General features: G+C 39.7%; 1 protein-coding gene across 1 annotated transcript in view; it reads right to left on the bottom strand.

The window, feature by feature from the left end:
* Positions 1-345: 345 nt before the first annotated feature.
* TFAP2D (transcription factor AP-2 delta) overlaps positions 346-24,915 on the bottom strand; it is a gene marked incomplete at both ends in the record, with an annotated part of 49,562 nt that continues 24,992 nt past the window's right edge. Inside the window, 3 exons of the mRNA XM_084261488.1 lie at positions 346-565; positions 15,228-15,341; positions 22,201-22,342. Coding sequence (XP_084117614.1) covers positions 346-565; positions 15,228-15,341; positions 22,201-22,342 — 476 coding nt within the window. The remainder of the gene's footprint in view (positions 566-15,227; positions 15,342-22,200; positions 22,343-24,915) is intronic.

The following is a 24,915-nucleotide window of genomic DNA, read 5'->3' as shown; positions in this document are numbered from 1 at the left end:
ATTCAGAACAATCAAATACTACGTGCACGAAAAAGTAGTTTAGAGCAACATAAATTTTAAAAAAGTGACAATTTCATCACACAATTACTGTACACTGCTGTTCTTAGGGTTGAATACTTTCCTCTCTCACGCTCTCTTTCTCTCTGTCTTAATCTTTCTCTTTTTTTCCTTTTTTTTTTGGTGTTTTTTTTCCTTTTCTCTTTTTTTTTTTCCTTTTTCCCCCTTATTTTATTTTTTTTTTTTTTTGGATTCGGTCCACTGGAGATAAATTGCCCTCAATGATATATATATTTAAAAAAAATATCAGCAGCAAGACTCTCTTGAAATAGATTCTGTTTGATGTAGCTAGTCTGTCTTTTCTGTTTTGCCCTCTTTCACAGCAGCCTCTGAAGTTTTCCGCAGGGGGGCTTTCTCCGAGTTGGCGTGTCCTTGGCCGGATTCCGCCGCTCCTCCGTTTTTGTGCGATGTGTGCTTTTCCAAGTAGTTCAGCATTTCACTGAGAACAGTTTGGAAAGTGCTTAGGGCAGCACATATTGCAGGAGTTCCAAAACCATGAGTGATCAAACTACAAATGGGAAGGAGACAGAAAAAGAGAAAGGAAAAAAAATACACACATGCACATAAATATAAATGCACTCGAAGAGTTTACAGTACACTCATTTTGCTATAGTGAAATTCAAGATTTTTTTTTTCCCTAAACTATTTATTACCTATGGGAGAAACAGAGAAGAGAAGAGTGGAGCAGAAGAGCAGACTACATACTGCTTCAAAGGTTGGTTTTGGTAGAGTCTCGGTTTTGAAACACTGTGGGACAGATCCTCAGCTGATGTAGATTGACACAGGGTTGTTGACTTCAGGGAAGCCAAGAGAGGATCCATGCCCTAGGGTCCCCAGCATTGTTACTTTTCCAGTCCCAGAAGGTTTTGCTTCCCCCTTCTCAGGTAAATCAAATCAGTTCTGTGTGGTTTATTCGCCCTCCAACATCAGAGTCTTGAACAAGAAGACCTGGTTATTCTACATCAATGTGTGGCTGCATCTGTACTAGGAAATTAAACAAAGCTGAGGTGCAGCCTCTGACCCCCAGCACAACTGACATGGCTTGGCCATAGTTGTGCTGCTAAGCCCTTTGAGCACCCAACAGAGTGGAATATGAACTGCTTATTGAGTCCCTGGCCAATGCTAATGCACAAATGATGCCCAGGAAATATTTCACACTGGGCTAGTTCAACCAGGATAAATTCACAGATTGTCCTAGCCAATTAATAGTAAAAATAACTAAATTCCAACAACATTGCCTTGTCGGGGTTGAGTTTGTTAGTATAGATTTGCCCTATTTACTAGTATAGATTTATTGCAACTTTCAACCAAATAAGGTGATTTTTTTAGGTAACACTGATTTTTTTCTTGTTTCTTTTCTTTTCTGCACAATATCTGAATTTCAGTGGTGGTCCTCATCCTCATTTAACAGCTACTGAAATGACACATTAATGCAGATGCCAGGCAGAGCTATAGTGGCTTAATCTCATCTCAGTTTAGGGAGTATTTTCATACATGCACGTGTATCTATATTGTCACTTGAGATGTTTTGGGCATCCAGCCTGGCTTCCACCTGCAGATCCAGAAGCAGGCAAGTTTTTCACAGGTCCCATCTCTTTGAGGATATCTCACTTTACCTTAGGATATCAGAAATGGTAATAAAGGTGACTTTTTAGGCAATTGCCTTTTGCCTGATTGGCCTAAACTTCATGTGTACAATATAAGATATTCATGTAAAGGCCAGGGAAACTCAAGTTGTACTAGACACCTTAATATCAGCAAAGTTATTATTATGTTGATGCATACAAGTTATGGTTATAAGGATACATTCCGGTAAGTCCCAAGAGAAAACCAAATGATCCCTCCAGATTTTTAATTTTAATTGAGAAAAAGAAATGAAAAATTATTTCAAAATTTGCATTTTTTTGAAGGACTGATTTCAGTTATCCTAATTCTGCTCAGGGTACAAAGAAGACAAGGAGAGGAACAGGAGTTGATTTCTGAGTTTGCAGACATATTCGAGATATCAATATTTTATATTGCTTTGGGTGAAAAGGACCCCCCCCTCCAGTGATTCTGATAAGAGAATAAGTATTTCCATCTCAGAAATAGGACACTCTGGGTGTTTTAGGCACCACATCAGCAAACACTGCTTTAATGCAGAGAAGCATTCATTGGTCAGAAATCAGAATATTTCATTTCATTGAGACTCCCTCTTCTCTGCACTTTGGCTTTCTGGCTGCTTTGGAAAAATGTGAAAAAAACAGGACCAAGGGAACAGAGGTTATATGGGACGTGGGCAATTAGCAGGGTGCTGGAAGTATCAAGAAAAAACATGGGGAAGTCTCTAAGATATCTTTTAGGGTGATCATTCTGCCTGCTGAACATGGGAACCCTGTTTGTTAGGAAAGCTGGTACCCTGGGAAAGACACCAAACATATGGGAGTCCAAAATGAGAGCTTAATTTGGAAATGCCTATTTCTGATCAGGAGTGGTCTAGTCTTTTATAAGTGGTCTCCCAAAGGCTATTAACAAATAACTCACTTTTAGAATGTTTATCCATCAGTCTCTAGACACTTTTCAAAGCAGGAATTTATGTTTATCCCCAGTTAGTAATGTGAGGAAAATTATAATTAAGTATTTACAAGGACTATTTTGCAGACATCAATTAATAACACTAAATGACTCTTGAGTTTGGACTCTTGAAGTTTGGACTTGTGGTAGATTCTGGATCTTTTTAATTTGGCATTAAAAAGAGCTAAACATGCCTTGTTGAACTTTTTTTGGGTTTGTATTTTTTTTTTTAGATATGCCTGGCATAACAGGAAAATTAAAATCATCATAATTGTCATTGTATGTTTTTAGTAACAGTAAAAACAAGATCATCAATAGCCTACAAATAAGAGTATTTTTAGAAATTTCATGTCCTTTTAGGAGTCAGGTGATTTCACGGTTTTCTGTTGCATTTTATAATAATTTTTAGCCTTCATATGTCCAGAGAAATGAAAATATGATGGAGCTTACAATACCAGAAATCAAGAAAAAGGAAATTCAAATGTATCATTACTGCTTATAATATCTCATGATTTTTACACTGCTTGTGTGATCTTCTGGGTACCAATCTGGGGAACTGACTACAGTGAGACATACATAAATATATTTATGATCTTACATGCAAAAGAAACCAGTTTATTTTAAATGTTGGCAATATGTGCAGTCATTAATTTCCAGTAGATGCAAGTAGTGAGTTTAACAAAGGGTTGAATAGAAAAGAAATCTTCTGGCCTGCTCTCTTTGAACCTCACAACTCCTGAGCAAAAGGAGCAGTGCTGTGTTGGTGTGATAGCTCAATACACCCTGAAGAGTGAAGTGGGAATACCACAGTGAAAACTTTGAGAGATTGTCTCAGAAATGATCTGCAGGGCAAAGAAGTATGGAAAACTTCAATGTTCTGAACATAGAGCATACCAGAATGGGACAAAATCTGATATTAAAATACATAAGTGTAGGTGCCAAATTATAGATGTATACATTAGCAGTGCCTAAACTCCCATTGCTATTGAAGGAGACTCTAAGTGTTTTCCTAGGTATAAGAGTTTACAGTGATTTGAGATGTCCTATGACATCTGAAACATCTGCACTGATTTTTTAGATATGATAGGGGACTTAGTCTATCATGCTCCTAGGTGTTTTGACCCCAGTCAGGTTACCTTGTCTATCTCACTTGGCAGTAGATACCACTGTTTAGGCAACTGAATTAACTCCTGGAGCTTTATTCAATGCCATCAGAGAAGTCTGGAAAATGAGTTAGCACATGAAATGCACATGTCTCCTTTACGGTGAGCTGCACCATTCTTTGGGCTACACTGAGACCTCCATCAAGCTGAATAAAAATGTGTGTCCACACTATTTGAGATGCTCTATGGTAAGAAGACATCTGTGTCAGGTGAAGAGGTAATGCAGAAGCCTTACAGGAGAACACCAGCAAGGGACTGATGGCATACTTAACACCATCTGAGAAGATGCTGCATGCTACTGTTTATTTAGCTATACCTTGTCCTAGATCTTCATTGACTACATGGGAAGCTAAGACATCCAACTTACACTGCAAATCCTACATATGAGTATTTTATCCTGAGCAGAATCTTAAAACATCTGGTCTGAAAACTCATGCTCATAAGAAAAGGATTTTGTGGAGTGAATGAAGGGATCTATTTCCTTTACCATTTAGCCTCTTACATATGACTAATCATCAAATACAACCTTTTTTTTTTTTTGAGATAGCATTGTATTTCCTATAAAAAAACCCAGCCCTTTTTTTTAGTTAAATGGTGCTGCAGAACCTCATGACAACTCTACTTTCAACTCCTGATGAATATATTCTTCTTCACAGTTGGGGGACCCTATTAATTTTCCCATGAAGCTTATTAAGAGAAACCATTTTATGGAAAATTTCTGACTATCCCTCCTTGCCATGCTCCTGTGAGAGTATATTCTTTTAGCCTCACTTTATGTAATGAGCATGAAAAGGCCAAGAGATATTATCTTTATCTTACATTTTTATCAGTAATTCCCCTTGCTCTAATTTTTGTGGACTTTCTTTCTCTACAAGTTAAAGTCTTTGAAAAATCTAAGAAAGTTGTGTAATTTCCCTTTGCCGATGAAAGTAAGTTTCAAGTTGGGGAGAAAATCTGATTTTACATTTAAATCAACCATGACAGACAGAAGATTAATGGCAAAGCATTCAAATGTGTTTCTTGAAAGCCAAATTTAGTCGCCTGATTTTTCAGGCTAACTGAGCTCCCATTGAAACTGATTCATTTTTGGTATGCTCCACACTATGAAACGAGTTGCTTTCATTATAATACTTTCATTTGGGTTCAAAATCCTAAAATTTAACATTGTTGTTTCATAATGGAGTCTTCTGGGTACTCTCAGCTTTCTAGTTCATCTCATTGCAACTCCTATAAACTAAACTTTATTGTTCTAAAAGGCAAAGCTAACATTTCCAATTTTGGTACTGCACATGGAGAGCTGCAGAAAGAAGGCAATGAATATCAGGCCAACATATTATAAATCCTTATGCTTAAGGATATCCAGACCTGCCTGTAATTCTGCCCAGCACTATGATGCAATTATGTCTGCTCATGTTTTAATGATGGCCTTACTTAAAAGTGAAAAGATCCAAGTGTGCCTGAAGGCTTGGACTCTCATTTGGCAACTACCTCAAGGACTCTTCCATACCCCAGGCTGGTGAAACTCCGACATGCAGCAAAAGAAACAGATTCTCTCTCAGTGGGGGGGGGAAGAGACCATCTGCACTGAATGCTTACACCCTCATTTAAAATAAATAAATACTTTAAAACAATAACAATGAAGAAAAAGCAAGCTTGGACTTATTGGTTGGATTTTCTCAGAACTTTGAATGTGAAACCACTTCATGATTATCCAAATTAAACAACACGTGGCAGATAACAAATAACAAGATCTGATAAGACTTTTGATGTCTGTAAAGCAAATGAAAAAGCATTTAATTTCTTCACTGATACAAGTAACATCCTACATTCTGTTGATTTCAAGGTCTATCCTGTGAAGGTTGCTAGAGAATTAAATTCTGATAGCTTTACTTCAGAAGGTCAGGAGGGCTAATCATGGCACAAGTTAGAGTGACAGTCGAGGTAAACACTGAACATGTCCAGTATATGTTACAGGGTTAAGTAGTCTGTAGGATCAGAGTGGCAAAAAGCACATATAAAAGTTGCCTTGTAAAGTTGGCCCTCATGCTTGTTTTCTGTTCATAAACAATGAAGTGTATCAAGAACATGTTCTCCTAAGCAGATGGACCTCCTTTTACCAAATGAAGAAAGTAAAAGGAGAGTGCTAGAGCTGATGCCCCATATTTCAGTTCTCTATATTTTAGACCTTGGGACTAATGGTCCACATTAGCCAAATTACCCAGGGAACATATCTGAAACATCTAAGACTTTATCTATGAATTGTTTCTGAGCTATGGATCAAATATTCACTGTGGTGCTCATGGCTCTGACAGAAGCCCTTGAATGTTTGCCAAGAAATGTTTCCAGCATAACACTTTATATCCTCCAAATAAAACACTGGATAACACTATGACCTGTTGGTTTGGAGTGAGAAAAATGTAGAAGCTTCTGCTTCACTGTGGGTGAAAAGTGGTCTTGTTGCTCTGTACTAACCGTGGAGCCAAACACACCAGTGAGAGACTGTAAACCCAAGATGACTGGATACGGTTGAAAAACAGTAAGCATGTCCCTCACATAGCCATCAGCTCCTTCAGTTTCTCTTTTTGCTTAGTTAACAGTCGCATCTCTACCCTTTGGGGAGGCAGAGAAACAAATGCGATTCACCCAACTTGCTACCACTCACAGTAAGGCATCTACATAGTTGAGAAGCCCCACTGCCCTCCTCAAATGTTAAAGACCAAGAAGTAAGCATTATAAACATGCTGATGACAAGGACAAATCAACTTTGTGACCTAGTAGTTTGGAAATGAGGAGGTAGAATTATTTTATTTTATTTTTGTAGGTAACATGAGAGTGTCTTAAATGTTTAAAGAAATCTTAAGAGATGAATTAAAACATAAATCCGACACCCCAAGATCTTTTTTTCATCTTTGATGAATGTATAATTGCTTTTTCCTTGGTAGTCATGGAACTTACTTGTTCGTGAAGAGGATAAAGACAAGAAAACAGATGAGAATCTGTTTCTCCATAAATCGTGACTCTAAAAGAATATGGTAGAATAAGACTAACGATAAAAATAATTGAAAATATTAGAAGTTCACACTTTTCCAAAAGGATTTTGGTCATCAGCAGAGCAGATGGTGATTGAGCCCTTGCTATGGAAAGATGAAAGGGAGAATCTCTGGGAAAAAGAGTGAGGGAAAAAATCCCAGAGGAAGGAACTCTCATACCTTTCTTAAATAAAGAGCCAAGGAAAACAAAGTAAACCAACCAAAAAAAAAAAAAGAAGAATTTGTTGATTACTAGTACCTCTGTGCTAGGAACCAGCATTGTCCCTCTCAGCTAACTGAACCTAAAGCCAGATTGAGAGACCATAGAAATCAGGGAACTCTAGAGGGCACCAGAGGTGTTCCACCACAAACTTCATTTCATAAAAGGCTTCTTCTAGCCTGTGCATCCGAACAGAAAGCTGCTGCTGCTGCTAATCAAGGTGACTGGAATTATGACAGCAGCTGCTCTACCTCTTGATAAGCAATAGAACATAAAAAAGAGACAATATATAAGGGAGGTGAGCACATCTGTGAAGGCAACCCACCCGTAAGGCTTTGTGCTTGGCTCTCTGTTACAATTAGAAAGAAAACCTATCGAGTTTCAAAACCTTTTCTCCCTTCTACCCTTCAGAAAGAAGGATGCTACTTTCTTGCTGCTCCCAAAATCTGAGCCTCTGGTTTCTTGCCTGTCGCTTTTCGTGTCACCTTGTCAGTGTGATGCCAGGTACTCACAGGAGGCTGACAGCTCCAGGCTTAGAGACTGACTGAACGACAAAACTCTTGTCTCAAACAGTTTCATGGGAAGGGTGTTTCATATCAGCTGGGTGGCTGGGCAAAACACAGAATAATTTGTGAGGACGCTGATTGCTTTTATTATCTACCTTTAGTATTCTGAGCCCATTATTTTTTGTCTATTTTGATAAGGTTTCTGCACTGAAAGAAGTGTCACTTGCAAGGAAGTAATTTTCCCTTTGCTGTTTTGCTGTTTTTATCCTTTATATGTAAGATAGATGATCTGGATGTGATTTTGCATCTTGATGAAAAGTAAATGTGAAGATAAATGATAAAATCCAACTTCTGGAATTGATGGGTAGTTATCTTTCCCAGTATGAAGGACGACATTGGAAGGATATCTGAACTTTCCAAACACCACAGATTCTTGCAGACACATGTGTTCCAAAGGCAGATTTTGAAGGCATGTCTATACCCAGTTTTACAAGTGAAGAAAGAAAGTGAGACTAAGTGGCTGACTAATGAGGTCAGGAAGTCTGTATGTATAAGCCAAGAACCATACACAAGTTCATTGAATATAATACCAGAAAGTCTTTTCCTTGGAAGCTTTTTGTGTCATGTTTTTGGATTCCCAGCACAGAATGTGGGGAATTTTCAGTGGGTTTTCTGGTAAGTAGTTTTCATGAGATTTTGAGAAGCTAAAAAAAAGTGTTCTGCCAAAAGTTAAAAAAAAAATCAAAGCTGTTCTGATGCAAGGGCAGGTTATGAAGGCAAAGACATGTCAGTGTGACTTTTAGGTTCTCAACTAAATCTGTTGGAAGCTCAGATGTAACAGTGGAATAGAAGAGAGAAGTAGATACCTACTGTCTTTATTTAACAGGAGAGAAATAAGGTCTAAAATCAAGAAAAATACTAATGTAGTGTCTTGGACATTTGGTCCAACTGGAGGCATGTCTGTAATTCCGATCTTTAGACTGAAGGCTGTTTGATACTTTATCAACAAACTTAAGTGTGAAATTAATAAAACAGGATCCCAGATCCACAACTCTAGCTTTGGTTTAATGAGGAAGCCACTACATTAGGTAACAATACTCCTGGGCTCTCACTCTCATTTCCTCTGCAAAAGAGATAATCTTCAAGAGGAGGGAAGTTCACTCATGCCACCAGAGATGCCATTGGACATTTAGAGTATCAGTAAGATTGGTAGATGTGATCCACCACTCACAAAAGACCTGAGGGAGTGGCAGATAATGTGAGACAGGATGTCCTTTTACACCTAAAATTACCCTAGATCCCTATATTTGCCAGAGAGGTGAATCACCCTAAGGTTCTTGAGCTGAAGCTAGCAGATGCCTTTAGTCACCTATATCTGCACTAGTGAAGTGAAGAGTGCACGGGCTGCTCCTCTGATCATGAATAGTCCAGAATAGCCTGGCATCATCTCCATTATTCAAACATTTTAACCTGCAAAGTAATGACTATATCTAAATTTCCAGCTGAGAACATCCTTTTGGCTGAGATAATACTGACTTGTGCCTGAGAATTGTTTGGGACAGGAGGAGTTGGTTAATGCTAAATACATTAAAAGAACCATAGCAGCAATCAGACATTACAGACAACTATATTTCAGTGTCCAGGACCATACACAGAGAGTTCATTAGTTCAGTCTTCATGTATCTTCTGGGGGATCTTAATTTCTACAGGGATCTATACAACAGAAATATTTGGTTCACCTTTGCTGGTTCCCTGCTCTGGAGACTGTTGGATGTACTAAATGTCTGGGAAGAGCAAAAACACGAGAGATATGAGTAATATGCAAGTTAATTTTTTCCCTGACATGCTTCAGTTCTACTTGCATGCCATTAAAAGGAAAAGGATTTGGTTTGTTGACTATGCTGGCTAACATTTTCCAGATCCAGTAGAAGAATATGCAATGGCCTGAAATGTCACTGATCAGCTCTGTTGAATTAGTGGCAGGATTATAGTTTATTAAATATTATGTTATGTTATGTTATGTTATGTTATGTTATGTTATGTTATGTTATGTTATAATATAATAATTTTTCCAGTACAGAAAGGTTATATTATGATGAAATCTCAGCTTTACCAACAAGAGGGGGTTTGATAATGGTTTAAGTTTAAGGAGAAATTAAAATCCCAAATTGTCCCTCTTGCATACAGAGACACACACAAGTCTTGGATGATTCTATGGGATTTTGGGGAGAAAAACCTCTGAATTATAAGCAATAAAAGGTATTTTAAAAGAAAGTAAGGTTTATCTAAATATTTCCCTCCCCTCCTCCCTCTCTCCCTCCCTCCCTCTGTTCCTTCCTTCCTTCCTTGCTTCTTTCCTTCCTCCCCACTCTCTCTCTCTTTCTTTCCTGATGCTCACTCCACTTTGAAACAAAAGGGTGAGAGAAATATGTTCCTCCCATTAAATGTATAGAAGATTTTTTTGATTCATTTCTAATGCTGGTGTGCTGGCTTTGCTCTCTACAGTACTAGGTGCATAAATGCATTTACACAGGTAAAAGTTTAGATGACGACAAAGAGACACTCATGTATCTGGACAAAAGGTTTCAACACTTAGTAACGCAAATGGATTTTCCCAGAGTTTTTTTGTTTGCTATGTGGCTTAATGATGATTCTGTCTTCAGAAACTGGGGACAGCGTAGCTCAAGTGGTGGCTTTCAAGCCAGATACAACCTACAGAATTATTCTACCTGCTCCTCTGTGTTCATTATGAAGGAATCAAAGAAGAGCTGAAAGAAAGCTTGGCTAACCCTACAACATACGACCACTTCTTGAACCTACACTTATGTATATGCTTAGAAATCTGAGCTACCCCAACACTTAGCATATGACATCAGCAGCTTATGATCCAGCCTTGACAAGGCTAGATTTCTTTAAATCTTAGTACATTATTTATAGCACAGGTAAGGCATCTAGCCGAGCTGTAGTAAGGGATGATGCTTCCCTGAATTCTCAAGCTACATATATTTTTTTGAGGTATATCTATGTCTATATCTATGTCTGTGTCTATATCTATATATCTATATCATCTATATCTATATCTCTATATGCATATATAGCTATATCTATAGATCTATAGATCTAGATCTAGATGCATGTGTGTGTATATATATATCTATACATATATATGTGCGTCACTGTGCCCAGGAATAGTTTGGGAGAATGCTAGTTAGACTAGGCATAAAAAACCCCCAGGAATTCTGAAGAAAAGTAAAACAAAAGCAGCACAGCCAGCCAATACAAGCCTGTGCCTGGCACTACTTTTATTTACTAATGTCAACATAACTTCTCTGCAGTAAGATACTGAAAAATGTTTTGAAAAGGAAAAAATATTGAATAAAGCATATATAGCATTACCCTGGCTCAAATCATGCACAATAGTGGCTGCTATGAATGTAAGGATCTACAGAATTGTCTGTTCATGGTCACATAATATTGGGAAATCATTCTTCATGCAGCATTGAGTTTTCTGTATTCAAGTCAGATGGACATCTCAGAGCAGCTGCACAAACATGATTGTACTGGGGTGTAGAAGAGCCTATGCTTTTTGTGTATCTGGTAAAGTTGTGCAAAACTCAGCAGTTTTCAGGCTCACTGCAGCTCCTTTGAAGATTTCCCCTGTTTTATGCTTTGTATGAACTTTGAGTTTGGAGTTTGAGCAAACCCAGCAATTCTGATCCCTTCATGGGGACTATCCTGTACTTCAGGTTGGACACATGTTTACAGATCTTGACGAATTGGGACTCAGTGGAAAAACTTCAGAGAGAAGTGGGAGCTTGAAGATTTAAAACAGAGGAAATGGGAAACACTGCTTTGATCTGACCTGTGCCAGCCTGTGAACACTAGCCTTAATTATTAACATTGAGCAAGTAACATCACAAGCAAGTGGAGCACATAACTCTACACTTAGCAGCTGTAGGGTAATTTATTCCTAAAGAAAAGTTTACCCCAAGGTAGTGAAGTCTGGATTTTGCTATAGGTGTAAAATATTATAGCTCTTCAAAAGGTCTTTCAGTATCTTCAAATTTATTCTAATAATAGAGATATGTGTGATACCTCTGAAATTTTCTGGTTATGAAAAAATCTCTTCAACATTCTGACATCATATGGCATAAGTATACAATATAAATGTTTATATGTACAGAATATCAACCTTTTATCTTGTGGTTTCTTTGCTGCCTTGGTTATGGTTTACAAGGCAGAATTTATTCTTTTTATAATAAATCTGTATGAAACTATATCAGATTTCCCATGATAAAAATCAGCTCATGTTGGGTAATTGTTGAAAAACATGCTGTATCTGTGCTAAAAACATTCACAAAACCTTGACAGAGAATCCAGAGAAAGACTAGGGCTTGTCCTTGCCAAATGTAATATTTTGGCTCCATCTCAATCTAGGGAATTTATTATGAGAAAACCCCCACTTCTGGAATAAAGAGAGATATGAAGATGAAAATTTCACCATTAAAAAGGCATCCTATAAAATTTATGATGGCTATATATGGAATCACTGCTTCAGATTTATGTCTCCTCTACAAGACCTATTTGTAGAACGCCAACATCTCTTGGGCATTTTTGTAATAACTAACACAAATTTCATGTGTATAGTCAAGACCAGACACTTATTAAGACAGTCCAGTTTTAAACATCGACTACTGTAGTTGTTATCAGAGTATTTGACAATGACTATGGTGTGAAGGTCAAATCCATCTCTGATATACAGTTGGAAACCCCTTTATCTATAGATATTGATAGATAATCATTGTGGTCTTTTTATTAATATCATCAGAACACTGGACTCTATTTCAATTCTAAGTGTTAGGCATGTGCTTTATGTTAGGCAGATGCCTTCAATACCTTTTTAAGAAAAATGACAAGAAGCTGTTTATGCTTGTGACCAGTAGAAAACTGTGCTATGCCTCAACAGTGAACATGATCCTGGGTTACAAGGACTTTCTCTGTGTGTTGGGGTACCAATAATTTCTTCTTCCTCTCTCATCCCCAGTTGATAAGGTGCAAGTTTCCTGTCACAAATGTTGGTTAAGTCTGATGATCTTCTCTCAAAGAAAGCCAAAGAGACCAAATGATTGGTCAGAAGTGGTCTGTGTTGAAAACTTGACTCAGAAAATACTTAATGCTCCTGGAAAAACAAGCTGAGTTACAATCTTGCATCTTTTTTTTGCATCTGAGACAGACTTGAGTATCTTCTACAGTATTTAATCTCAAGGAGGCAAGTAGTGGTAGGAGTGATTCAGATGACCTAGCTGTGAAGGCTGTCAGATTTAGGGGATGGGAATAACAATTTTTTTTGCCTACACTAGATTTGGCTGTTTACAGTATAAGTGTCTTGTGTGTACTGGCTGGCTAAGCTCCCATTCAGCTGGGGATCTAGACCAGACTGTTCAGTCAATGGAGTTTAGAGAGAAATTCAAGTCACACTAATGTAGGTGCCTATGTTAGGCCTGCTTAATTGTAATGCAGATTTCACAGGCTATACAGACAAGATCCCTTCAGAGATTACAGCAGAAAACAAGCACCTGGCTGAAATGGAGGCACCTACATGTAGATGAATAGAATTAGAAGTATGGGTCAGAAACTGGATCTGACCTCAACTTCTCTACGATAAATGGAAAAGGGATATGGTCTCATCTCAGCCTCTGGGCCTGGCGGTGCTCATCATTCCCCAAGCACAGACATCAGACAAAGCTGTCTGATTTAAGCCCAGGGAAGCATCTGTGTAGGATCAAGACCTGTGCTCTTCTAGGTGCCCATCTTCAGTCCAACACTTATTGCCTACAGCAGGCATGAAAGAAAGCACCGAATGATCCAGGAACTGCCTACAGAAGCTTTGTACTCCAATCTACTGAAGTGAAGCAAAGAAAGAAAGATGGGAGCTGTACCAGTTGACAGCTTTTGTAGCTGAAGCCTTCAGCATTTCATCCCAACTGCTATTTCTTCTTTAAACACGAGAATCCTTGGGGATTAGCTACCTTGTATCACGTTTACTTTGTGTGCAATGGAGGTTTGTCTATTTTTCCACAAGTCTAGGTAGCCCATTAAGATCTCTCTCTGAGTAACCTGTAGAAATATCTATGTCTTCCTTGGTGTGCATGTGTAGTTAGGCGTCTTGGAGTCTGTGTGTATAAGGGAAGTATACACAGACATAGGTGGCATGCAAATGTGTGTGCACATTGTTCCATGGTAATAGAAGTGGAGTTGTCTAGGTGTTTGTATATGTGTAGAATGCACACAGGTATGTGTAAGCATAAACAGGAATGTGTGCATTTGTGGACCAGGCATTATCCTCACCTCTCTCCACCCACCAAGAGACAAATGGAAGAGGTGGAATGATGGATATTTTGAATTCTGTTCAAAGTCTGAGGGACTAAACATTAGGTACCACACCATCATCTGGCTTGTAGGTGCTTCATGCTTGATCAGTATCTTAATAAGTAAAAGATGCTGGGGCAGAAAATTTGCCTGTCCAGCCAATGGAAGAAGAGTGGTTTAACTGGCTGTGCTAAAGACTATGCAACATCACTCTGAGGCTTTATGGGCCTTGGTCTGTAGCCAGCTCTGAAAGAGTTCTTCACATGTTGATTTTATTCAGTTACCACTAATGGCTAGAAAAAAACCCGAAACCTGTAGCCTCAACTAGTCATGTATTCCCCTCTGTGGTCTGAGCAAAGATATGAGCACTTCTAAGATGTTTCGTCACACTTATCTTTGATAAATATCTTAGATGACCCTGCTATGTCAAAGTGGCCTCTGGAAGTTCCCATCTCACTCTCGACTGTAACTATCACATAGCCCAAAGCAAAAACATGAAATTGCATAGCAACTCCTAGGCTAATAAATCTTTCTGATCCCAAACTATCTATATGTTTTTATTCACAACTTGGATAAAATTCTGATGAAGTTTGTAATTAGCATCCATGTAACATGGGTCCCTGTATTAGTAACAGCTTCTTAGCACTAGTACATTAAATATTGCTAGAGCATGAGCCCAGGAACTGAGTCTAAATATATTAGGAAACTTTGGGATTTTGGCCTGAGCCAGCTCTCATTCATTCTGTCAGGCCTTTCCAGTGTTCAGGAACAGTGAGACTGTTCCGAATTTGAACTACCAGCTCCAGACTGGAAGGCCACTATGCTTTGAAGGCCAAAGAACTAATAGTATGGTGATGGTAAGATGATGTCAAATGGTCTCAGTAGCTTAGAGGAGTCTCTGGAACTATTTAGTTAATTGGTAAGGATGCAACCTAACTGTCCTTCCTTTTATTGTTACTTTGATTCACTACTATTGTCATTTTGGCTCTGAACTTGAGTTTCTACATTTCTGGACCATCCACTTCATCAGTTGGCTTGTGATTTGGCTCACATCTAAAGCAAGCCAGCTTACTGGCCAGATGGGGTGATTTGGCCAGCAGATGTAGAAAGTTACTTACTAAACCACAGACCATGGTCCTAGAAGCAGGGTGAAAGCAACTAGCCTGAACTACATTGCTGAGCAAGCATGCATTTTTAATAGGCACAGAAAACAGGGGGAATATGGACATTATAGCCTTCAATGAAAGGGAACAAATATCATTATAACATCATATGTAGTCTTTATAAAAATTATGGATATTAGTTAATTATTCCTCTTTCAAAATCATACCTGAAATGTGTTAAATGTCTCTGGATGTCGAGGTCTAATATTGGAGTTGGTCTGGAGGATCCGAGGGGTGATCTGTCTTGACTTAGAAGGTCTTGGAATTCTTTACATATTTGTCTAAGAGGAAAGTGGAAATTGTTAAGACAGGTGTAATCCTTTCCATAATCCTGTTTCCCATTACACTGTCACCTTATCCCGAGTGATTTCATTCACAACAGAAATGTTTGGCAGATGCATTGTTAACAAAATCAAAGGCAAAAAAATCCTCCTATCATCTTCCTTCCCCAAATTCCCAGAGCCAGCAATATACCAAATCACTTGAACAGGAATAGTTCCCTCCTGGAACCATATTGTCACTGACATTTTAAAATATGATTTCTCTCCTGAATTGGACCCAGTTTGAGAATGTTAAGTCTGGTTTAGCTCACCTACATTATGATTATGGTTAAAGAAAATTACTAACTAGCATGAGAACAGACCCGAAGACTTTGTGTAAACACATTGCTACCTGTACATTTGCTTGTGTGTACTGGTTTATCTGCAAGTCGAAATCCTGGCCATTTTGGCTTTGTCATCCTGATCCCCAACTCTTATAACTATGGAGCATGGGGATTTGTGAAGGAAAATGCTACCTTTACTCTCCTAGCTTCCATTTGTGTCCATGCTCTGCTTTCTTGTAGAGTCTGGGGCAGAAGAACTGATGGATCCTCAACTGAGACCTCTCCCATGAGTCTGCCCAGATTAAGAATTCATTCCAGAAACAGCATTTAAATTTCATATTGAAACATTCATGAAATTGTTTTACATTTCTATCATGAATCAGGCAGCCTAAAGTGGATATCTATGGCAGTCCACAGGACTTGCATTCTAACAGCACCTCTTTCTCTCCAGTGAGTGTAGGAGGAGCTCAGTGACTCACTCAGCTGCCAGTGCCTACACAACAGACAGGCAAGTGAGGCAAATCCCATCACCTCCACTTTTCCTTGATGACAGTTTCCTGGGCAACATACATGTTCAGTAGTTGGACCTGAGACCCCAGTTCGACACCTTGCAATGGGTACTGTGGATCTGTCTTGTCTGGTCTCCCATCAGCATAGTAGCACAATTTATTTGGGAAAGATGAATGGTCTTGCTGCCTTCCCTCTCAAGCCTTCCCTCAGAATTTTCTGGATTCCTCAGAACTCAGGGGTTAAAAATATCCCCTGGGTTGCCTGTATTTAGGACCTAACAGTAGAAGAGACCTGAAAATAAGGTCTTTTCCTTCTTGTTGTTTTGGGACAGTTTGCAAATTAGCCTATTAGTCTGTCAATACATTTTTTTTTAAAAAAGAAACCAAACCAGCTCCATTTAGTGCATGCCCTCAAGACAGTACTGTCTGGACCAAGGGTGGATAAAGACATCACTAACTTCCATCGGTTTATTATACAGTTAATTAAAACAAGGGAGGTGTCCAGATCTCTCTCAGGACTTTCACAAAAAAGCATACAATTCTCCATTGACTGTACTGCAAATCTGTCACTTAATGTGGGGTCAGGAGGTCATGATACTCACCAGATGACCAGAATACTCAGTTTGGTTGCCTGATGCTAGCCTGACACTCAGTTGGATTGACCTAATACTGGTCATAGTGACTACAGGTAACCTGGTAATCAGAGCCACCTAGTAAAGTAAGCAGTGCTGGAGCCATTCTCATATCCTTGTACAAATTGTCACATTCTTATAAGGTCCATACAGTTACGCTCTTCTAGCTTCCAAAATAGAGTGTCTTCCTAACAGTGGGCCCTGGTGTGGGCCCAAAAGTGTTTGTGAGGGTTCAATGAGCCATTCTAACATTTTAATAATACAAGCAACTGCAAGGTGATGACAGTGTGTGTGTAGTTTACTTTGTTAGCACAGATGCAATCACTGTGCCTGGGGTCAGATTCTCATACTAAAGAGCATCTCAGTTGTCCATGATTTCTGTTAGAAGACTCTGCACAGCTGGGCCTAGATAAAGTTCAAGTTCTTCATTATCACCTTGTGTAACTGTTGTCCCTTTGGGCAGGGACATAATGAAAAATAACTGGGTAAATTCAGCTTCTTGGTCTTTAGAAGGTGCTCCATTGTCCAGTTACAAGCAAGGAAACTATACTAACCTCTCTTTACCCTTCATTATATCACTCTTGTTCTTCAAGTTCTGGACATAGCCTTTGGATACCACAGCTCTCTCCTGACTAAGAGGAGAGGAGATGCAGAAAACTATTTCCTGCTGTGCTGCTGGACTTCATCCAAGCCTGATTTCTGTAAATGCTTGTCATCTGTATGGACCTAGACACTGACTGCTTGAAAAGACAGCATCTTCTTAGCCTTTCAGGCAAAGAGAGGTATTCAGCAGAAATGTATGTAAATGAAGCATACAGTTTTAATGAATCAGGTCCTTAGAGGAAAAACAGATCCTTTCAACAACTGAAAACAGTCAGTCATTTTGGCTTCTAAACAATCTACTATCCCCAGCTGGCCTGTCAGTACCGCTCTTCTGTCCTTCCTCCAACCTCTATTTTCTACCTGTTGAAAAAGTTCATCTTAAAAGTTCTTATATTTTGACAAAGGAAAGTGTCAGAACCAAGTGTGCAATTAAGTTCCCTTCTATCTTCACATGTCAAAAGTCTTTACTGAGTGTTGGCAGATTGAAAGAAAAGAAAAAAACTTTTTTATTATACATGAAAACCTGTAAAAGGCAGTAACCTACTTTTTTTCAAGGAGATTTCTAGGCAAAGTGGTGTCTCAGAGCCTCCACTACCAATAAAACATCACCTGGGGTAGTGACAGGGAGAGGGGCTGACAGTTTTTTGCTGAGGTGGACTGTGACTTTGAAAAAGCAAAATAAAGATGGTTATGCTGGTTTAGGAGCTGCAGATTAATTTAAAAAAAAATTTAAAAAAAAATTGTGGTCACTCCTGCATTGGAGGCACCTAGTGATTTGTGATAGAAAGTCAGATGTTCCAGTATATGATCAAGAAAAGATAAAAAATTCTGTACTGGATTTGAACATGAGCCCATCTAGTCCATGATCCTATCTCTAGCAGTGACAAAATCAAATGCCTTGTGATGAGCAGGGCGAGTGTGTACTCCTAAGTCTGATATATTCCAACTGTGGCAGAGCTGCCAAGCAGCCAAAGATCAGTGAGGTACTCAGCAGGTTCTGTGCATCTGGTCTCAGAGCTACTTTTCATAAACCTAGCAAACTGAGCACATAATGTCATGGGTCAGATGTTGATTTTTCTGTACTGTCTGTAAGTAACCCCACAATAAAATTGTTGTTCACACTATTTTGTTTTGGTCCATGTAAAGGTGTGTCTATCTGTCCCTTTGTCTCATGTAGAACACCTCGTGCTCCCTTACTCTGTGATATTTCTCATAAAGCAGTGTGCCTCTCCACCCAGTTGGAATTCTGATGTAGCCTTTAGCAGTTCTGTGTCTGTCCCAGCTGCAGCCTGATGAGGTTCTGTCTCCTATTGTGAAGCTGTTCAGTCTCCTACACTTCTGCAAGGTGAACTAAGCCATGCTTAAAGACCCTCTGAAACCAGGTCCAAACTCCTTTTCCTTTTTCTTTTTTTCTTTTCTTTTCTGTGTGGATTGCATAGACATGTCCTGAAGCCTTTCTGAGGAGTCTAGGGTTAACAGGTAGGTGTTAGCACCCTTTGGCCAGAACTATGAGAATTCAGGGTTTTTTTTAAAGCATCTTGTTCTGGAGTGCCCAGACAATCATCTACACAGTCAAAGAAGACAAGTTCAATGTAAGAGAATCATAGGAGACTGGATTCTCACATTGTTTAGCCTTTTCTTATCCTTTCAGCTGTTAATCAAACTTGCTTCAGTCCCATCCTGCCCTGCTTTGTGTTCAGTGCCATATACTGGCTATGCAGCCCAACCCTCTGTTCTTCTCATGATAATCACCTGGTAAGGCTATGATTCTTCATTGTCTAGACCATAAAAGTGCTAGAACAGGCTCTGGAACCACCTTATTGCACCAAATAATACAGTCCCAGGTGGATCTTGAGTTTGGAAATGTGACGGACCAGGAGGCAGTTTTGGAAGATTAAGTAGTTTAACGCAACGTTTTGTGTCATGGTTTGGTCCTGATTTCATTCACTGTACTGTTATCATCATAGCCTCAGTTCAGGTAGGGCTGATCAGGGCAGTGAAGAGCGTTACCTCAAGCTTAGTGACCTCCAGAGGGCAACTGGCATCTAAAGTCTTTAGTCTTCACTAGCCCATGAGCCACAGTTCTGTGCATGGCAGATCAATGGCTTGCACTTAGGGTGGGTGGACTGCTTGATTACAAGGTATAGATGCCCTTGATAGCCCTGGGAATTCTACTGGACACCAGGGACTTCTGCATTGTAGATGTTAAGGGCTCTGTATAGTTACCCACACATAGATATGTAGTACACAAGATTTCCTTAGTAACTGGCAGACACAAAGCAGTAACAAAAAAAGATCTGTGTGCTTCTGGAGCAGCAGCTGGTAACCAAGCTGAATAACCCAGCTCATCTCAAATGACAGTAGGTGCCTATGTCTGGTCAACTGAATCAGGCCCCTGAAGCTGGATGTCTGAATCCAGATTGAAGTTTCATCTCTGTACTACCAATTGTAGAAGTAATTTTGTTTTTTCCCTTTGTTTTTCCTCAAAGCCCTATATGTGGAAGATCTCACCAGTTGTGCTAATGGCACACTTCTATGCGTTTCTAGCTCAGTCTCAGAGTGGGTAGTAGTAACACACAGAAACAGTGCTGCTCCATTTCTTTCCATAGGCAACACTTGCAAAGAGTGTTTTTTTTCACTCTGCTATGTCAGTGTCATTTTTTGGTGGCAGCATAGCTATCCACCATTTTTCTGGTGTCATAATGAACAAGCACATGAGGCAGGGCAGTTGTGAAATTACTGAAATTAGAAGCCTAGAGTTTATTTATACTTAGTGAATAATCAAAAGTCCTGACGGGTGATTAGAGTACTCATCAGACATATGGAAGCTTGGCTAGGAAATACTATGCTAGAATTAAGATGCCATGGACCTACATCTCCTGCAGTGTCTGGACAGGGCTGGTCTGTGAATCACTGTTCTCCTTCCAGGCAGGAGAGGGCAGTAGTAGCACACACATTGACCCATCTGTCCTGCTACAAACATTCACGGCAGTTGGATGTGGCCTATCCTTGCTATTATCGACAGACCTCGCTCATCAGTTTGCTGGTGCTTTAAACTGATGGAAGGGAGAAAAAAAGACTTTTTGTTCCATATAATTACAGGATAACATCCTACAAGCCCAAAGTTCATGGGGGTTAGAAGTGATGCACATTAATGACTCCCCATCTTAGTAGGAAAGGTTGGTGAGGAATAAGGTATGGAGTGGTGAGAAAGAGTAGTGAGACTCTTATGTGTCCCTTAGCAGGACAGCCTTTGGAGGTTAGACCTAACAGTTGCCCACTGATTATTGCAACTCATAGTAATGTGATCTCTCACTAGAGACATAAAAGAAGGGGAAAGATTTGTATCATTATGGTTGAGTTGCATTTTATGGAAAATCCTCCAGCTGGAGCAACTTAATAGTCTTCTTGTTTAGGTTGTGCTGCCCAGCAGTACAATCAACTTTTCCATAGTTAGTGAGGCAGATCATTAACAGTCCATAGAGAAATGGGGAGACACAACTTGCAGAGAGTAGTGTGTCTTGCCAGGTGGTTTATTCTCACATCTCTGAAACCCCTTGGGCCTTTAAAACAAGTGTGGATGTAGGTAAGAACAAGATTGTATTCCACTTATGCTATTACTATTAACCTACAAGAGACTTAAAAGCGTGATAGGTGAGGTCTCTCATCATCTTCACAACTGGCAAATGCCCCCTGAGCCATGTTTAGCACCCCAGGGAAGAAGCACAGGCTGTATTTATAGGATTCACAGACCTAAGATGTTTTGATGCACATTGTCTCTTCACCTTCAGGGTGAAGGCCTCTAGATACAGAGGGACATCAAAGCCAGGAGTCCTGTTCCCCACAAATAGACAAAGCAGAAGGACATTGAGATACAAAGCACAATCCTGTTGCTGGTCAGACTTCTCCTGTACTGCAGGGTGATTCCTCTCTGTTACATATATCCCTGCCTGGATGATTCCCAAACATTTCCAGCACTGGAATGGTGGTTTGAGAGCTTGGGTTTCTGCCCTCAGCTCTCCTGCAGCCTCGCTATGTAACACTTCAGTAGGTGTGGGGAGAGTATGGATATGTTCAAGGCTACCCCATGCAGGCATACCACACACCTAGTGTAGGTCTATGCTGTTCCATGCAGACTATTTATTCCTGTTTCCCATGACTCATTAAGGCTAATTCCTCCCTCATCAAGGCTAATTAACCTAGATGAAATGTTATCTTAACATCATGCTATTGCTTCAGGGAGGTGAGCACCTTGTTCAGAGTTAAGTCAGGTGTCTCTGTACGTCTTTAATGACTTAAGCAAAGCTCCTCTGCTGGTGTCCATTGTTCCAGTTCTTTGACTTCAGGTGAACTCTTGCAGTTTCCATCCAGAGAGGATCTGTTCCTCAGCAAATCAGCTCTCCCTCAACAGACTAATGATAATTATCCCACGGTAACTAATAATTCAGTATAAGCTTAGATCTCCTGCTCATATGCAAACAGGAGACAAAGCCAGTCTCTGTCCTACAGATCTTACCTTCTCTCATCTAAACCAAAACATCTGAGGAGGTGCATGTCCCTCCTTAGCTGCTGGCAATGGGAGTAGAGCCACTAAAACCTCATTGCAGTAAATAAGATCCCTCTTACAGCATCTCTAAAGAGGATTGCTCTCACTTTCTGTCAGTGAGTACTGTTATGATAGCAGTCACCGCAATCCCAGCTCCATACTCCCACTCCTCCCTCCGCCAGCCCCCAGATCCAAAATGGAGAAGTGATAGACAGATTTCTTTTTTAGCTTCCCCTCCCTTCTTACTTTGTCGCTAGGATCATCTTTTTCCTCGCTGTCTGCTCTTTCTGTTCCATGTGCTGTCTGGCAATGTGCTCTCCTACCGCCTTGGCAGGGAACTCTGTTTCACAGGTGTAGCCGAAATCTCTGGCCAAATGTAATGCTTCCCCTGTGGGCAAACAAAATGGGTCAGTTAGAATTGAGGGTTTGTTATTATTACATTTAGAGAACTTCTTCTGCTAAATAAAACAGCCAACCAAACAAAAAAACTCAGTAGGAAATCACTTCTGTAGATATTCATTCCCAGCCTCAGTAACAGATTTCATCCCATTTGGCCTGCTCATGCTTAGTCATCAGATGGTGCCAGCCAGAAGATAGGGAGGTTATTCCTCTCATGAGGAACTACTAGTCAAGACACACTTGGGTTTAGTTCCCTCCCCTGCTACCAGTGAGAACTGGGCAGCTGCTCAAGTTTTGTAAACCCAGTTCACGATTGGTATTTAAGGCATGGAAATCAGTAGAAGGTAGGAATAAATCACGCTGAAGAGTTGAGCTCAAGGCTTAAGCCATCAGGCACAATACTGGTGCCCCACACTAAAGCTGAGCAGACCCTAAAGTTGAGCACAAGAAGCAATCCTTTTCCACAAAAGCTGCAATCAGACTTGACAAGACAAAATAAAAAGTGGTGACCATGAAGGTCACAGTTCCTGTTTCATAGTTGGGGAAATCAAGGCAAAGGGAGTAGCTGGCTTGACTAGGATTTATGAGAAGTCTGTGACAGAGGCAGGCACTGAGCACCTCTACCTCACTACAGATACTGAAGACCATAACCCAGCTCCATGCTGGGTGTCAAATACCCGTGGCAGAACCTGTCCCTCTCGATTAGCTTAGAGAATCCAAGAATTTATTTTAAGGTTTACTGAACACTCTGGCCTGCGTGCTATGACTCCGAAAACCTTGGTGTGGGATTTATCTGATCAAACAGAGCTGCCTGGAGTGTGAACATCTGTGCCTAAGTAAGTCTTTCCCTAGTGGGAAATAGGCACTTCCAGATGACACATGCTCTCATCTCATCATAGAAGGTAGAAATAGGTCAGCTACCAGAAGCGTATGTTGAAGCACATCTGCATGAGTGACTGAGAGATGTGCTCCAGAATAGTTTTGGGGCTAGGGTGTTATGGGTGTTTTATTTTTCTTCTTTTCAGAGTTGTGTATTTGGTTGCCATCATGAGAGGTGACATTGGACACTGGCTCTTTAGAGAATAGGCTGATGGTCCAGGTGAACAGTTAGGAGGGATGCAGGACCTGTATCATGTCCCTTTGAGAACATGTGAAGTGGAATTCCTCTGATTAAATGTCAATATTGACACCTGATCTAAACTTTTCAAGTCAATGGAGACGAGATGGAACTTGAAGCATGTATAATCCCGTACTAAAGTAGAAGGCAAAAGTGAATCAGAGAAAAGTCTGGGTTAGAAGGGAACTCATGAGATCACCCTCGGTTGAAAACACCATCTTAGATGAGGTTATTAATGGACTTTTCAAGCCTAATCTTGAATATTTCTAACCATGGAGTCGAAATTTTCTGAGCAACCAAATAAAATATTTAATTATTAATTTAATTGTTAGTTCTGATTTCTTCCTCCTGACTACAGTAAGACAGGAGAGGACACATGCAACTACAATAAAGATGACAACACAAATCCCATCCCCAGTAAGACCAAGCCTGCTCTGCACAAACCTGGCCAGGCAAAGGAAGATGGAAACTTCCATGGGAGCAGCAGTCTTGTGCTGCGGGCAACATGGGCCATAAGTAACCATATGCACTGACCTCTACTCCAGACTCTATTCTCTGCCTTTTCAGAGTTTCTCTCCCTTTGAATCATTTGATCTTTCACCAGAAAAATACCTTCTGTTTCCACAAGCAGCTACTTTGTTGTGTGTTTTTCTGACCTAATTGGATTCAAGTACTAGTAAAAAACATGAACCATTCCCAGGACATTTGTTTTCTGACACCAGTCAACAACTGTCTTTGTATCCACAACCAGTTTTACATGCAAAAATTGAAGATTATACCCAAAATAATCTACACTCTTTGGATTTTTTAAATATCATTCACAGTATACCGAATAAGAAGCTAACAAGCAGTCATTATTTTTGAGTTGAAAGGAGAAATGGTTTCAATTGTATTTACAGCTGCTGGAAAAACAAAATAATTTTGAATTTAAATTAAAATGGATTTTAGTGGTATGTTAGCAGTGAATCAGGATGAACAGGTATGGAACTGACTGCCCGTTTTGCGTTTAAAATGTCTATCCCAGACTTCCTGGCTGAGAAGGCACAAATTTAAACCACAGCTGCTCAATTTATGTAGAGTTGCTTCGAAAATTCTATTTCAGTTACAATTTTAATCTTGTTTAAATGTAAGACTTAAATAAGTAAACCACAGAAGAGCACCAGGTTTTGTTTTTCAACCAAACTCCATTAAAATACTTTATAGGTTTGTTTTCATGCCAGCATGGAAAGAAGATAAAAGTCAAACCCATTGAAGCTGTCATCATTACCATTCTCTAGACAGCTCCTTCCTAGTCACAATCAGACCCAAGTAACAATGCACGTAGCCAGCAAAACATTTAAACATTTAACCATTGGAAAAGTCTTAGTTTCTTCAAAAGAAGAAAATTTTATGTGATGAAATGTGGTGAACATGGTCAACAACAAACTGAGTTAAACTTGTACATT

Source organism: Gallinula chloropus, assembly GCF_964237585.1.
Source record: "Gallinula chloropus genome assembly, chromosome: 3".
NCBI lineage: Eukaryota > Metazoa > Chordata > Aves > Gruiformes > Rallidae > Gallinula > Gallinula chloropus.
The sequence above is the reverse complement of the archived record's forward strand: the minus strand, read 5'-3'. Positions and strand labels throughout refer to the sequence as shown.